The sequence below is a fragment of the Natrix helvetica genome (assembly GCF_964273705.1).
Source record: "Natrix helvetica genome assembly, chromosome: 1".
NCBI lineage: Eukaryota > Metazoa > Chordata > Lepidosauria > Squamata > Natricidae > Natrix > Natrix helvetica.
This window is the reverse complement of record NC_138548.1, coordinates 93,460,812-93,476,193: the sequence shown is the minus strand read 5'-3', so window position 1 is coordinate 93,476,193 and position 15,382 is coordinate 93,460,812. Positions and strand designations below refer to the sequence as shown.

At 38.8% G+C, this 15,382-nt stretch overlaps 1 protein-coding gene across 1 annotated transcript in view; it reads right to left on the bottom strand.

Annotated features, from left to right (window-relative positions):
• SLC17A6 (solute carrier family 17 member 6) overlaps positions 1–5,754 on the bottom strand; it is a 69,132-nt gene extending 63,378 nt beyond the window's left edge. Inside the window, exons 1-2 of the mRNA XM_081938634.1 lie at positions 5,031–5,754; positions 1,696–1,948 (exon numbers count right to left, since the gene is read on the bottom strand). Coding sequence (XP_081794760.1) covers positions 1,696–1,948; positions 5,031–5,116 — 339 coding nt within the window. The 5' untranslated portion in view covers positions 5,117–5,754. The remainder of the gene's footprint in view (positions 1–1,695; positions 1,949–5,030) is intronic.
• Between the last annotated feature and the right edge of the window lie 9,628 nt (positions 5,755–15,382).

Sequence of the window (15,382 nt, the reverse complement as noted above, 5' to 3'; positions counted from 1 at the left end):
TTGCAATTTATTGACTCGGTTCTATTCTTGATGGCACGGGAGAGATCATTGACGAATTTCAGCTATTACTCAACGTAATTATTCCCTGGAGAAAATGTTCGCTTGTATCAAGATTACACCTTGATAATGCACACCTTCTCCTTCTACCACCCCAACGCTCTGAGGTTAAAGACCTCTTGCTATAGGTTATCTGGATTTCCCCATATCTTAATGGAGGTTCCCACCCCGCCCGCCCCCCGCCCCCATTCGATGTATGTATGTATGTATGTATGTATGTATGTATGTATGTATGTATGTGTATGTATGTTGAGAACTCCAAGGTTTCCCAACATTTTCCAGGCCTTTCGATGTTTCGTTTTTTAGGTGTAATGAGTTTTCGTAATCATTATTTATTATCGACCTGAAAGAGTAGATGGGCCGGGGTAATAGCTACATCCTTGCCCACATCGATTTTAGAGGGGCGAGTCCCTAAGAGATTCAGGTGTCAGGTTTAGCCCCTGGGATGGCTCTAATTCAAGTAAACGCGGGGGGAGGGGTGATTGCTAGCGGGGCCACCACTTTTACAAGGGTACGATTTGTCTTTCAATCCACAGGCGGTGCGATCCTGCGAAGTACAAAAAAAATAAAAAATAAAAACTGGATTGAAGTACCATTTTAACCACTGGAACTTCAATCAGCACTTCTAAATGGGGGAAGGAGCTGAAGTCTCATTTTACGGGAGCAGACCAAGGTCTCCTTTGGAGCGCGCTCGACCCCTGATGGCTTCATGGACCCGGTCATGCAGTTGAATGGCAATGGCCGAGTTGCGATTTGTCATTTCCTTCTTCCAGACGTTTCGGTTGCCTTTTGTAATCTAGCTTATAGTCCTAGGGTTTCCTCATCTTTCCCCTCCTCTCACTAAACACCCGCGGTTCCATTTTCCGATATCGTCCAAGCTTGGAAAGTGCATCGCTGTCCTTGAAGAAGAGAAAGGGCGAACCACCTTTAAACCGTTGCCAAAACACCGTGTCCACGAGGTCATCAGAAGCCGACCTGAGTTCGAGGGCGTTTTCCTTTTCCCTTTTTCTCCCCCCCCCCCCTTTTGGTCTTCTGCAGTAGAATTTGGAGGTTTAGTTGAGTGTCAGGGAACGAAGACGGGGATCTCAACAGTGACTTAAAAGATTGGGGTGCTGTGGGCTGAAGTCCAAATAGTCCCCTGGGAGGCTTTGTGGAAATAATAGCGAAAGGGGAGGGCTCCTACATTTGGTGCTTCTCGAGAGGAGAAAGAAGGGCGAGGTGATCGGAATGCGTTTATTTAATTCGGATCCGGGACTAGGCTGTCATTAACAGGACAATCAACAAAAAGAACCAATGTAAGGAAATGTCACTCACTGCTATAGGAAATGGCGGAGAGAGAAGGAGAGGGAGGGAGGGAGGGAGGGAGGAAGAGGCGAGGGGTGAGTGGGAAGTAAAAGCAGGAAGAAGGAAATATCCCTTTCCCTCGCCACTTGGAAGGCACCCTTGTTTGACCTCTACTTTGCAACGCTTTGCATCTTGTTCTAAAGACCCGCCTCTTTTCCTCCAACAGGGGAACAATTCAAACTACAACCTAAGTGGCGATAGGTAACAGCCTTGGCTTCCCAACATGGATGTCGAGAAAGGCATTCGGGAATCATCTGTGCGCAGAGGGGAGGATTGTTCCTGGAACTCGCTCACCTCTTTGATGATTTTCCCTCCTCGGTGGATGGTGCTGTTGTTGACCATGTCCACAATAGCTACTCCAAGGTTACAGCGGATTCCAAAGGAAATGCAGAAACCCAGTCCGCTCATGATGGCGATGATATATCGCCGAGGTAACCCGAAGCAGGTGCAGTCGCACAAAGGCGCTTTTTTCCCGGGCACCTCCAGGGGCTTCCCATCTTCCGTCAACTCGATGTTGTCCTCGGGCTTCTGCTTTTTCTCAAGGACTCTGTCAAATCAGAGGAGAGAGCTCAGTCAGGGGATCTATTGCTTACCGGGCGGAGGTGGGGACTTGTAAATACTCTTGAATTGTGTGCCGGTATGTTGAAAAGAGTGCTGTGGATTTACAGCTTGACGCAAAAAAATAATAATAGTCCTGATAACTATTGGTAATTCTAGGTTTTTAAAAAAAAAGTGGGGGACCCAGACATGTACAAAGAGTATTTTCCCACTTGATGGACAAGCAATCAGTCCCTACATCCTAGAAATGTAATGAAGTGGGATTAAAATAAATCCCATTTTCTGTACTACTTCTTGAAGGGCATGGGAGTGGGTGGGAGAAAATGCGAATCCTGGCTAAGATTTCCCAAATAATTGGTAGCATTTCCAAGGAAGAAATTAAGGGCCTTAGAGGAGCAGGACAGCCACGTTTTCCCTCCTCAAAAGCTAGGCTAACTGAATACTTTCCCCATCAGTTTAGAAAGTCCAGAATTGTACCTATCTAACTGTATATACTTCAAAGAAAACCAGTCAATGGCCTTTTAAACATTTAATTCTAATTTACTATTTCAAGTTGTAGGGGAGGCGCTAAGACGCACCTCCTTCTTCCATAGCTATAGAGATGGTCTTTGTTACCAAGCTCCAAGAAGACTTTAGTTTAAATTAGAGTTGGAAGGGACTTGGTCTTTCAGCTTCAATCGTTCTATAAATTGCATTGCAAACAGGAGAAGGAAGCATGCAAGCTTAGGTAAGGGTATTCCCGGGAGAAAAGCTTACTTGGGAGGGAGCTAATCTACACAATTGGCAGGTGTGTTGTTCTTTCAGATCTCAAAATGGCTGTCGGCCACTTTTCCATTGGAGAAAATCTTGCACCTGTGCATTTTCTACAAATTAGTCTGCCATTAGAATAAGATAGAAAGCTATCCTGCCTATTAATACTGAAAGCTTCATCCCTTGAGTAAGTCTATTTGGCAATAAGCCCCTTTGAGTTGAGTGAGACTTCCTTCAGGTGACGGTATATTTATAGGATTGCAGCCTTAAGCAGGCTGGATTTTGTTTCCCCTCCATATTAGTGCTAAAATAAAAATAAATGTATGCTTTTAAATTTTTCTGGCTTTGCTATGCAAAGTTATTTACACTGCATACATGGCAGTGACCCAAACACACAGTTGACACCCTTTCAAGTTGCGTGCCTTTTAAATTTTTGTTATCTTCCCAACAAAGGCAACCAATACACTTTCAAGAAGAGAGAAACCATGGCTCTTTGTTGGAAGTATTTCTCCCAACCCCTCTTTCGTTTTGTGCAATTGACAGTCTATGGCTGACATCAGTGTCTTTTAATAATTCAGAATAAGAAAGTAACAGCAATTCCTGGGAGAATTAGGACCCTGAAGATGGAGTTATCGTGGACAGAACAGAAGTTGTGAGCTTTTCTTAATAGCTTTTCTCTCAGCTAAGAGACACAGTCCAATAGTTAGCAGAAGAATTCCCCCACCCCATCCTGAATCTATGATGAGAATCAAATTTCACAAAGTGTTCTGCTCTGGATTACAATAGTAGAACGCAATAATCAAATTAACCATTCTAATTTAACCTGGCAAGCACAAACATCGGACAATGTTCTGGTTTTTGCATTGTCTCCCCCCAGCGACAAATAAAACCTCTCCCAGTTGAGTTCTTGTGGGAGAAAATAACACAAAAATCTGTTCAAATAAAGAGCCTTATTAAAATCTCCTTTTTCAAAGATGAATAATGTATATTCCAAATATGAAATTAAATATTCCAGGATAGTTTCATATGATTTACTGCTGGGTAATCAGAAAGACATTATATACATTGCCAAAAAGAATCATATTTGTATAGGTGTGCCATTTAAAAATGTATACAGAGTTCATCCATGTTAAAATGACAACAAAATACTAAAATTGAATAATAATAGTTAATATAAACACAACTTATTATCTTTTTTTATTTAAAGCAACTTAAATAATTGGTTACAGATGGGCTATATCTGTGATCTACACCTTCCTTCCTTGCTGGACTGATAGTAGATTCAACTCCCACAGAGAAATTGTTACGTGGATATTTATACCATTGAAACTCTGGATAGATAATAAGAATATTTTCAGTGCTGTAAAGGGTTAGAATTGCCGCAATGGAAGCTTTGCTGATTAAATGCTAACAGCTGATCTTTCTCTGCAGGTTTACCCCGCCATTTTGACATTGAGAAGTTTTTTTAAAAAAATATTGCTGTGGAAAGATTAAGATCATAATAAAGTATATTCACATACACTGTAACTATATGACATTATGTTGAAATTCCATTGATTTCTTTAATAGTCATAGATATCATCAATTGCTCTACAAAAGATTGGCCTCCTCTGCAGATAGATTTACATGTATGCATCACTTTTTTCCAGACATTTTTCCTAGTCTCTCCTTTGAGCATGTTTAAATTAGAGAAAAGGCATTCATTTATCAATTATTTATGATGATTTATGATGTTTTTTTCTCATATAAAAAGATCATTCATGGGGGACTGAGCAGTGCAGATCAAAACTCGTATTTATTCATTTTTTTATGGGGGAAGAGGAAGAGAAAAGATGGGGGAAGGTTTTTCCTATTAGTGCTCAGTTGTATAAATGAAACTATTCCATTTCAAAGCATAAATTATCCCACCCCCACGTACATTTGTCTGAATAACATTCTGGCATCTCAGAATTAAATTACCCATATTTTTAAGATTGGGGTTCTTAAGGACACATCTCTGACTGAAAACCAATTTTGTCCTCTTACAAACAAGTAACAAGGTGTCACATATCCAAAGCATCCCTTCCTTCCTTCCTTCCTTCCTTCCTTCCTTCCTTCCTTCCTTCCTTCCTTCCTTCCTTCCTTCCTTCCTTCTTCTGAATTTACAGTCCTCATTAACAATATTGAAGCATTACAATGAAAATAAACACATAGCTTTAGACATAGATCATGAATACAATAATTATCCTCTATGATAAGAAGTGGAAAAAAGAACCTCACTGTGGAAGCATCACATTATTTTCATTTTTTTTAAAAAAAGAAAACACACAAAATTTTCTTACCTATAGATCTGACCAAGCGATTTCCCAGCAAGATTTTTCAGTTTCTCCTTCCCAGGAGTTAGAATCCTTTGTTTTACCGACTCCATTCCTGTAAATATTTCAACTGTCTTTCACCAGGTTAACAAGGATGCCCTTACAAGCCTCGAAGATGAATCATATTGGTTCCATATTAAACTTTTTTCCATAAAAGAATGTTGCACATCCAGATAAAAGGACAAGTCAAAGTCTTCGTGCGGGTGTGTGTGTGAATGTGTGTAAGAGAAAGTGTGAGTGTGAGAGAGAGAGAGGAGAGAGACACTGTAGATGTATATCTGTGGGTGAGGCGGAAAGAAACAGAGCTAGGAAGGGGGGGGAAAGGACAAGATTGAGTGTCTACCTGAAGCCCATGGGTTTCTTAAAAGAACAGAAGTTGTGAGACTGAACTAAAAGGTCCTCTTAAAGATGAAGAATCCATTAGCAAAACGACAAGCAAAACCATTGGTATTTTGAAGGAGCTTTGATTGAAAGTCTAATGTAAATATAATCCTGAACTGGTGTGGATTATTTTGTTGTGGTTGTGTATATAGAGGTAGAGATCGTCAAAGATAATAAATCCCATATGCATAGAATCCTTACCAGAGCTCACCTCACACCAGTTTGGGTGAATCTCTGATAACTGTGCTACATGCTCTGGCACAAAGGCAGCACTAGCATTTCATTATTTGTGTGCAATATATCAGCTACTTCCTCCAGGGCTGGAAAGAGTAAATTAAAGTCAATGTGGGAGGATCACACGTAGCACAAATGGGTGACTCTTCTCTACTGTACGTCCTCTTCAATGTTCCCCCCTTGCCCTCAGAGATTTCAGCACCATCAACAGCGCCGTGTCAATACAGTGTCCTCTAGATTGTTTTCAGCACTACGGAGAGCGCAATCGGAAGCTTTCCTCCACCATCAATGTTCTAGGGGAATTGGGCGGACTCATTACAGTGAAGTCAATGAAGAGTGGGTGCCATGGAAACCAAAAGGAGCCAGTCAAGACTCGCCATCTCCAGGTTTTCCAAGAGCAACACACTTTGCAAAGAAAATAGGGTTTTACGAGACGCTGGCAATTAATTTTAGGATTTCCATGTCTGACTCCATTTTTTTTTGACGCATAGACTGATCCAGTTGCGCAGTGCAAACACCACCTAGCATTCCCATAGCTTTTGCTGCAGTAAAACAAAACTGTCAGAACACTTCTTTCCAAGAGAATATGCCTTTTTAAGTTATGAAACTGGACATCTAGGAATCAAATCAGCAAATTAACCAAAGCTTAGCAAATGGGGCTGCATCTTAATTTCTTTGGAAAGTGCCACAATATAGACATTATACTATACAAAATGATGTTAAATGATATGTGCTTATTGCTGGAGATACAGAGTTCACAGCTGTGCCAAATCTATTTCAGACAGTTAGAAGAGGAATATAATCTGGGGAAGGTGTGAAGAGCATGGTGATTTGTCAAGCAGGAACTAAAAACCTATGTATTATTAATGCGGCTTGGATATCAAACATATGGAATAAAGTCTAAAAATTATTAAATGTGAAGTTTTGGTGAACACCTGTTTATTTCTTCCCACAGCTTATCAGCTTGAATAACTGGCAGGTTTATATTAAACATTTTCCACTCTTATCTTCACATTTGTTTTCTGATATTCAAATGTACCCTGTTAAAATATTTTATAATTAATAAATATCTCATCATTCCTCTTAATTTGTTGAATTCAAAGATGGGTAAAATAAAAATCTACTCATTGTGACAGTTATACATCAGAATGCTCAGCTTTATTTCTCATTCATCCAACTATGGTTTTCTCTATAACAGTGATATAAGGGATTAGGCCTATCTGTTGGAAAAATTTGATATAGGACATAATAAAGAAAGGGGTGTAATAAATGTAATTGGCCTTGTTAATAAGGTCTAAAGAAACAGATTTTTTCTGTGACAGAAAGATTTTACTAAGGATGCCCTCTGGTGGAAGGACAATGGTGTTTGGCAACATTCTCTCTGATTAATTTACAAGGATACCTTTGATTCTGACAATTTTACCCTGCCTTTCTAAAATGGCATACACAATTATACTGAAACAGGAACTGTTTAATCAACAGCAGTAGGAAAAGGTTTAAAGTTGTATGCATTATAGTTTGAAAGCAAGTGATTTGTTTAATCTTATTTATTATTAGATGTTTGCGACTTCAGATATTTCCTTAATTTGTATTTCCATCTCCCTCACTTAATTTGTAGTTAAGTGCCTGAATTTGGGGCTCTTTTGCCAAACTTAAAAATAATAAATCTCTGGATGCTGGAGAACATAATGTAGATTTTTTGTTTAAATTTTTTTTGTAGTGCAGTTGCTCAGTCAAAAGAATATAAACTACTGCAATAGAACACAATGGTTGGGAAAACAGAGTACTTCATGTCACTTGGTACATGCCAGCAAAATTATTTTTAAATGCTTATATTAAAAAAAAAGATTGAAGCATTATCAGAATTGCCATATGATTAATTGAGTGGCTATTAAGATTTTCCAACAAATTAATAAATTGCTACACAACCACTGACCCAATGGGTCATCCTTTCAGAAATATTTCCTTACCTAAACAGAGAAAAAATGACCACAGGCGCATTGCTATTGTTTTGGTCTTAAGATTAGAAAAAAGGAAAGGCCATTTTATTCAAGAAAGAATATGCATAGCAAGACAAATATAGATGCTTTTCATTTAACAAAAACATTTTTGATGACATCATTGGTGGTTGATCTGCCATTCTTTAAAATACTCTAATGCATGGTTGTCAAACTCGCGGTGTCAAATTGTCATCATTTGCCATTTTGCAATGGTTTTTTTCTTTACAATACAATACAATACAATAGTAGAGTTGGAAGGCACCTTGGAGGTCTTCTAGTCCAACCCCCTGCCTAGGCAGGAAATCCTATACCGTTTCAGATAGATGGCTATCCAACATCTTCTTAAAGACTTCCAGTGTTGGGGCATTCACAGCTTCTGGAGGCAAGCTGTTCCACTGATTAATTGTTCTGTCAGGAAATTTCTCCTCAGTTCTAAGTTGCTTCTCTCCTTGATTAGTTTCCACCCATTGCTTCTTGTTCTACCCTCAGGTGCCTTGGAGAATAGTTTGACTCCCTCTTCTTTGTGGCAACCCCTGAGATATTGGAACACTGCTATCATGTCTCCCCTAGTCTTTGCGGAATTAGGGTGGGCGTGGCCTGAACATGGCGCATCCAGTCCGCGGGCCACCAGTGTGACACCCTTGCGCTAATATTTCATCTCTTTTTCCTCAGCTTAAAGTGACCATGCTGGAATTCCTGTTACTCCAGATAGCACATTTTCCATGGTTTGTTCTTGCACTTTATGTATAGTGAGAGCAAAGCATAACTGTCTGCTGAAGATGGACATCTTTGTCCTATGGTAAATTGAGTGTAAATCATGAAATCATGCCAATGTCATTTTTGAATGCAGTAATGTTTATCATCTGTGCACTGCTGGCACCTCTAGCCAGTCCTAGTTAGTCAGCAAGCATCCCAGGTGCTCCATCATTCTTCCTCTTTCCATATATTATATGCTTGCACCATTACCTCTTCCTCCTCCTTCTCCTTGGCTGACCTGTGGAACTGCCTGCACTTTGTTATGGGGAGGGGAAACTATGGACCACAAGGAAAACTGTACCTCCACTTCCCATTCTGCCATGCTCCCATTCTCTCTTCAGGGAGAAAAATAGCTCATATGTTGACTGAGGGCACGCTCCAACCCTCTGACACCAGCAGTAATTCAAGTTGCTCTTTTACTTGAAAAAATGAAATAGGATGGGCAAGGATTAAATTACAATGGCTAGTATATTTGATGGACATCAGAGAGATCCAATTAAATCTATAGCCACAGCAGCTTACTTGATGACATTCAGTTCAGCCTCGCTCACAGGGTTGTGAAGCAATATTTGAAGGTGGATTAGTATGTATGTGCCTTGAATTCTGAAACAAAGATGGAATATATGTAGATATATGTGCACGTTCGTGTGTCAGAGAAGGGCACATAAAGCAATAAAAATATCAAGGCTTTTCTTTGTACACCTTAAAGTTGTTGCTTCTTCCTTGTTGCTGGGTAAGGGCGGAGCACGAGATTGTGGGACTGACTGAGAAACTATCACAGAAGGTTGAAAATGAAGATCATATGAAGCAGCAGCAGCAGCGCAACAGTGTCAGTAGCATGGAAGCAACTACAATTCCCCAAATTTTATTCCCTTGGGAGTCATGGTTGCTGGACTTTGGACACTTTCTGTAAGGAGTCGCTTGAGATACCTTGGTTCAAAAATTGAGTCAATCTAGTTCAGGGGTGTCAAACTGGTGGCCTGTGGGCTGGATGCATCACACACAGGCCATGCCCATCCCAATTCCGCAAAGGGGAAAAACCTTGCAAAACATCACAAGACAACGAGACGCTGTGAATTTGACACCCGTGATCTATTTGATTACATATATACAGTACTCCTGTATAGTTTATATCTTGGAATATTCTCCCTCTACTCTCTTTTGTTATTTATTTAATATTGAAATATTTGGGACATGTTATTTTACAAGTTACTATAAATAAACAGATGCTCCAATTTAATTGGAAGAGGAGTAGACAACAGATATCACTGACGGGCATCATCTGAACATCTTTGATTCTAGTCATTCAAAATGTAATAATAAAAACCATTTGTTTCTAGATGGCTAGGGTTGCTTGTACTGCTAGGGTTCCTGCCCTTCTGTCAACAACACTCTAATTCCGACTGCAGAAGCAATGATGCAAAATCCCCATCCATGATAAGAATAACTATGAGGTCTCAGATAACATGATTCCAGATTCTGCTTAATCCATGGACTTTTTGGGGAAGCAATTAAGGTGGGGGAGAAGGGAGAAGGAGAGAGAGAGATTTCAGAAAATAAGAGCCATTGAATGTGATTGTTCCTATTTCTGAAATAGGATGGACAGAGAAGGAATTTTCCCATATGTTAATTAAGCAAGCTACTATTTTCTGCTGACTCATTGTTATTAATAGCCCTGTCCCTCTACTTCTAGCAAACGTCCAATTTTTGAAGTCTATGGTTGTTTGCTTATATATACATAATAATTCAAAATGTGTCACTTATTCCATGGAAAATAATAAGTATAATAGATAAGTACTCTGTTGCATAGAAAATGCAACACCAAGGCTCAATTTCTGGAAAGACAAGTCTTCACAAGGACAAACACTTCAATTAATTCAGCCAACGACAAACCTCATTTCCTACTTTAGGATTTTGTTTTAACGATCTGATTTTGTAATCCAGTAATTTCTCTGTGTGATGCTTAGTCATGGAAGAACTTTGAAGTTGCCTTTTCACTAACCTTTTCAAGAAGCCAAGTCATTTCTATTCAGAAATGCAACTTATCATCCATACCTGGTGAAGAGAATTCTTTGTCCCTTCACCACTAAAAAATAAAATAAAAATTATGCTAAATAGTTCTCATGCTGCAGGACTAATTTATTTTTCTAGCCTGCTCATCAGTCTTGTTTACTCATTCAACTTAAAAAATAAAATATGTAAATCTGCTACCCTGCACCCAGCAGTGAAGTTTCTGATTGTGCTTCAGAGAAGATGCAACAGTTTTCCTAGATTCCATCATGGTAATTTTCAGTGAATATGGTAGATGTCACTGAAGTCCTTTAAACAATTCAATTCAGAATAAAGCTGGAAGGGACCTTGGAGGTTTTCTAGTCCAATTCACCAGCTCAAGCAAGAGATGCTAAACCAGGCATGTCCAAAGTGCGGCCTGGGGGCCAAATGCGGCCCTTTTTCAAATTGCAAGCGACCCGCAGCCTCTTCTCCCCACCAGAGTTATTTGTTTAGTCTTTCATAAAATACCGTATTTCTCGAAGTATAAAGATGCATCTTTTCCCCTCAAAAAAGAGGCTAAAAATCTGGGTGCATCTTATACACTGAATACAGCGTTTTTTGCCTCCCAAAACTCTGCCCCCTTCACCAAAATGGCTGTGCATAGCCTTTAGGAGGTTTTCAGGGTGCTCCTGGGGGCTGTGGAGGGCATAAATGAGCAAAAAATGGGCCATTTTTTGCTCAACTTTGCCCCCCCTAGGCCCCAGAAGCACTCTAGAAGCCTCTTAAAGGCTATTCATGCCCTTTAAAAAATGGCCCATTTTCGTGAAAAATGGGCCATTTTTGGAAGAGTGCAAAAACTTTTTTTTTAATTTGCCTCTTCAAAATCTTGGTGCGTCTTATACTCCGAAAAATACGGTAGTTAATTCACATTTAATGTTAAGGGTTCAAAGAATGTCAGGCTGAATGATCGGCCCCACACATTTTCACCTCACCAAATCTGGCCCTCCTTGCAAAAAGTTTGGACGCCCCTGTGCTAAACTATTTCAGATAAGTGGCTGTCCAGTCTCTTGTTAAAAACCTCCAGTGATGAAGCATCCACATCTTCTGCAGACAAGCCATTCCATTGGTTAATTGTTCTTACTGTTAGGAAATTTCTCCTTAATTCCAAGTTGCTTCTCTCCTTGATTAATTTCCCTCCATTGTTTCTTGCCTTGCCTTCTGGTGCTTTAGATTCTCCTCTTCTTTGTGGCAGCCCCTCAAATACTGGAATACTGCTATCATGTCACCCCAGTCCTTCTTTTCTCTAGACTAGCTATGCCCAATTCTTGCAATCATTTTCCATATTTTAGTCTCCAGGCTATTAATCATCTTAGTTGCTCTTCTCTGAACTTTTGCAGTCTCAACATCTTTTTTGTAATGTGCTAACCAAAACTGGCTGCAGTATTCCAGGTGTGGTCTTACTAAGGTTTTATAAAGTGGTACTAATACTACACATTATTATGATTCAATGCCTCTGTTTATACAACCATGCTCTAATAAGAGTGGTCTTAACAGGAAAAATAACAGTGGATTTTGGATTTCATGTTATTATTTTTTTAAAATGAAAAAAGATCATTACCAGCCACTAGAAAAAACATTTGGTGCCTGTTTTATCTTATGGTTAGATGGAACTTAAAAATTTAGAATTCATGCCCACCATATAATTGGAGAATATGCCTTTTTCACATCTCCAACTTTTATTTCTTGGTGAGTCAGTGCTAAAATGGGTCAATGCTAAAGCATATTTCTAGAGAAAAGATTTCGTACATCCAAAGAAACAAAATGAGTCACACTATAAAGCAACAAAAATGATGTTTTAAATGACTTGGGTAGAGTTTGCATTTAATTGATTATGTATGCTGCTTTCTTGCATATGTAACTACCCAGTATTGTTTCCTCTTCTCTTCCCAATGACAGGGTTTAAACAATGCATTGTTAAATGTAGTTGGAAGAGTGTTCTTGGTTTTTGTAGGTCATCGTAATGAATGCAGCAAGGTTTTGTATAATAGTACAAAATACCAGGGTGCCAGAGATTTGCCAGTTTCTAGATATGTAGGGTAGAACAAATTGAATGACAAGAAGAGCTGAAGCACCAATTCAAGTGACCCAATCAATGATCAGATTACTATCTATTAGCTTGTTCTATCTGGAATGGGGGATTTTGAAGTGTGTGTCAGAGCTTAAGACAACGCACAAAGCAAATATATCAGCTGAATCATGAAATGATAATTATTCAGATTTTGTCAAGGGGCTTCATAGGAAGGAGAGTTGGGGAAGAAAGAAACAAGTGGATTCTTTTCTTTTCTTTTGAACTGTCTCCATATTGAGAATCTGGGTGTTTGAAAAAAGGAAACTGATCTTTTGCCTGATATCGTCAATCAGCACATCAATTTGTTCAGATTTCATAAGACATGGCATAGCAATATACCTACTTTATGCTCATTTGCTAATTTTGACTGCCGTTTCATTTGCACTTTTTTGATCGCATTAGGTCTACTAGAAGTAATAAATCATTATCGTCACATCAGCTCCTAGCAATTATATTCCAAGAATCAAATATTCCTCCTCATCACTTAGCTCCATGGTAACAGCAAATTTGTTGGCTAGAATAGAGGTAGAGATAGACTCGCAGCCAACCAGATATAGTGTAAAGGACGTTTCAAGGCCAAATGCAGTATGTGACAATATGTTTCACATCTATAAAGTCATTGCCATTCTGGCTTTTGAGGGTTGTTATTCCATTAGAGAATTCTTACAGGCTTGCTTGCTTTAAATAGGTTTTTGTGGATAAAATATATCATAATTTGGGTATCTGGGAGACACAACCAATGCATAGTCAGTTATGTAGGTATCTAATGACCTTGCTTGTGTAGTTGATTAATACTGATGATTACCTGCTGTTAAGTTGGTGTCTTCTCTTAGAAGCTATATAGACAGTTCTCAGGATGATCTTCCGCATCTGGTCCTTCCAGTCAGGCACTCATAATTGCTATACTTGCATCCATTCAACTTGTTATTGTCTGTTTTCTTTCCATCTTTTCAAGCATTATAGACTTTTCAAAGGCTTGCATAGTTAGAGTGGATGAATTTCAGTTTGTCGCACCCAAGCTGTGGACAGATTCCTTGAAACCTCTCCCTCTCCCTCTCCCTCTCTCTCACACCTTACATAAATACATGCAATCTTGTGGATTCTTACCCTATTTTACTTGTAGCCTCTGTCCAGGAGATTATTAGAGATACCTCAATTATAATCATTAATCTCACTTGAGAGAGGATACAAACAACTCCTTGCTTAAAGATGCCTTTATTGGATCTCTCAGTTATAGGCAATAGATTATAGGTCATTGTGCAATCTTCTGTAATTATTTTATATTCAGAAATCTTTAGCTAAAATATTTAACCAGAAGCATTTGTTGTCTATGAAGTATGGTGCCAAGCTTCCCTTGAGACATTCTTGGACACTTATGTGTAATTATCTTTAAATCTTTATCTAGGGCTAAAAGTATTTTTCATTCATGAATTTTTTTTCATTTCATTGTACAAAACAAAGAGTTATTACAGGTTAAAAGAGTCTAATATAGCAAAAAAAATATGCCATATCTTCTGCTATCCATCACCTTTGTGATGTTCCTACCTATCCTCTCACTTAACCCCTCTCTGCGCTTATAATCCACTTGCTCTTCTCAGGCCATGATGCAAATGTCCAGTCACATTCCCTCACCCCCAAACAATATCCCCCCCCCCCGCGCTCCACAAGTGATCCAACTCTGGCCATACCCATCCAAACACTTGGTGGCATCAAATCAAAGCCAGGTTCAAAAACAGAAAGAAAGCCACAAAATTCAATGAACCAACTTTTCACATTGAAATCTGTGAATCAAGGCAGACTAAGGATGAATTCTGCATGCAAAGCTTCCAACAATTGGACAGAATAGCACTGATCAGCCAAAATAATTAAACGACAATGCTCAACTTTAAAAAGGAATTTCTTTGATGAAGCCTCCACTTTCTTCATTGCAACACATTGTAATGTAACATTGATTGTTGCACTCTAGAACAAAGTTGTCACTTCTCTGTCTCTGTCATATTAAGTTACATATTCCAGGCTCCTAGTTAATCTTCCAGATCTGTAAATACTTTTGATAAAGCATTTCATTAAACACTTTCATTAAAAACATTTTGTTTTTTAAGTCTTTGGACTAGTTTACAATGTTAATGAGATGGTTTGCACTCAAACATTTTAAATAACGTGACCAGAATAAAAAAGGATTGAGGGGAAAAGGCAAAAAAATTAAATATAATTGTTAATGTTACACTAGCTTGAATTAGACTAGCAAAAAAGCATCTTATACTAAAGGAACTTTTTCTACATCTTGTCCCAGGTGGTTTTATTCATCACTTATTCAAAACATTGTTTTCCTTCATGAAGGCACTTCTACGAAGATGACACGTTGCAAAATAAGCAAACACATGTACATATTGAGATTATTTAACAATAAAAACCCAGCACACTATTTATGCATCTCTGAAAAAAAAAATAACATTGCTTTTATATTTTAGTTTGGGCACCAAAATTAGTATTTGTGAGAACTCTTTCAGGCATTGTTTGTCAGAGTTCCATTTGTCTTCTTCCCACAAACTGAAATGACGTTCATATGTGGAAAGCAGATTCACATTTTATGCAGCTGTTATGTCTACTGCAACTATGTACTGCAGATACATAACGCACAGAATTTCTAAACACCCAATGGATATGTGCAGTGTGTGTGGGGGAGTCTCTCTTAGCTTACTCAGAGCTGCTTGCAGTTAAAGAAGTCACATCACCTGAAAAAGACAAGTCCACAATAACACTGCAGAAAACCCCCACCTCTCTTTGGTTGACAATGCTAAAAACAGAGGTAGATGCCTCTTCCTTCT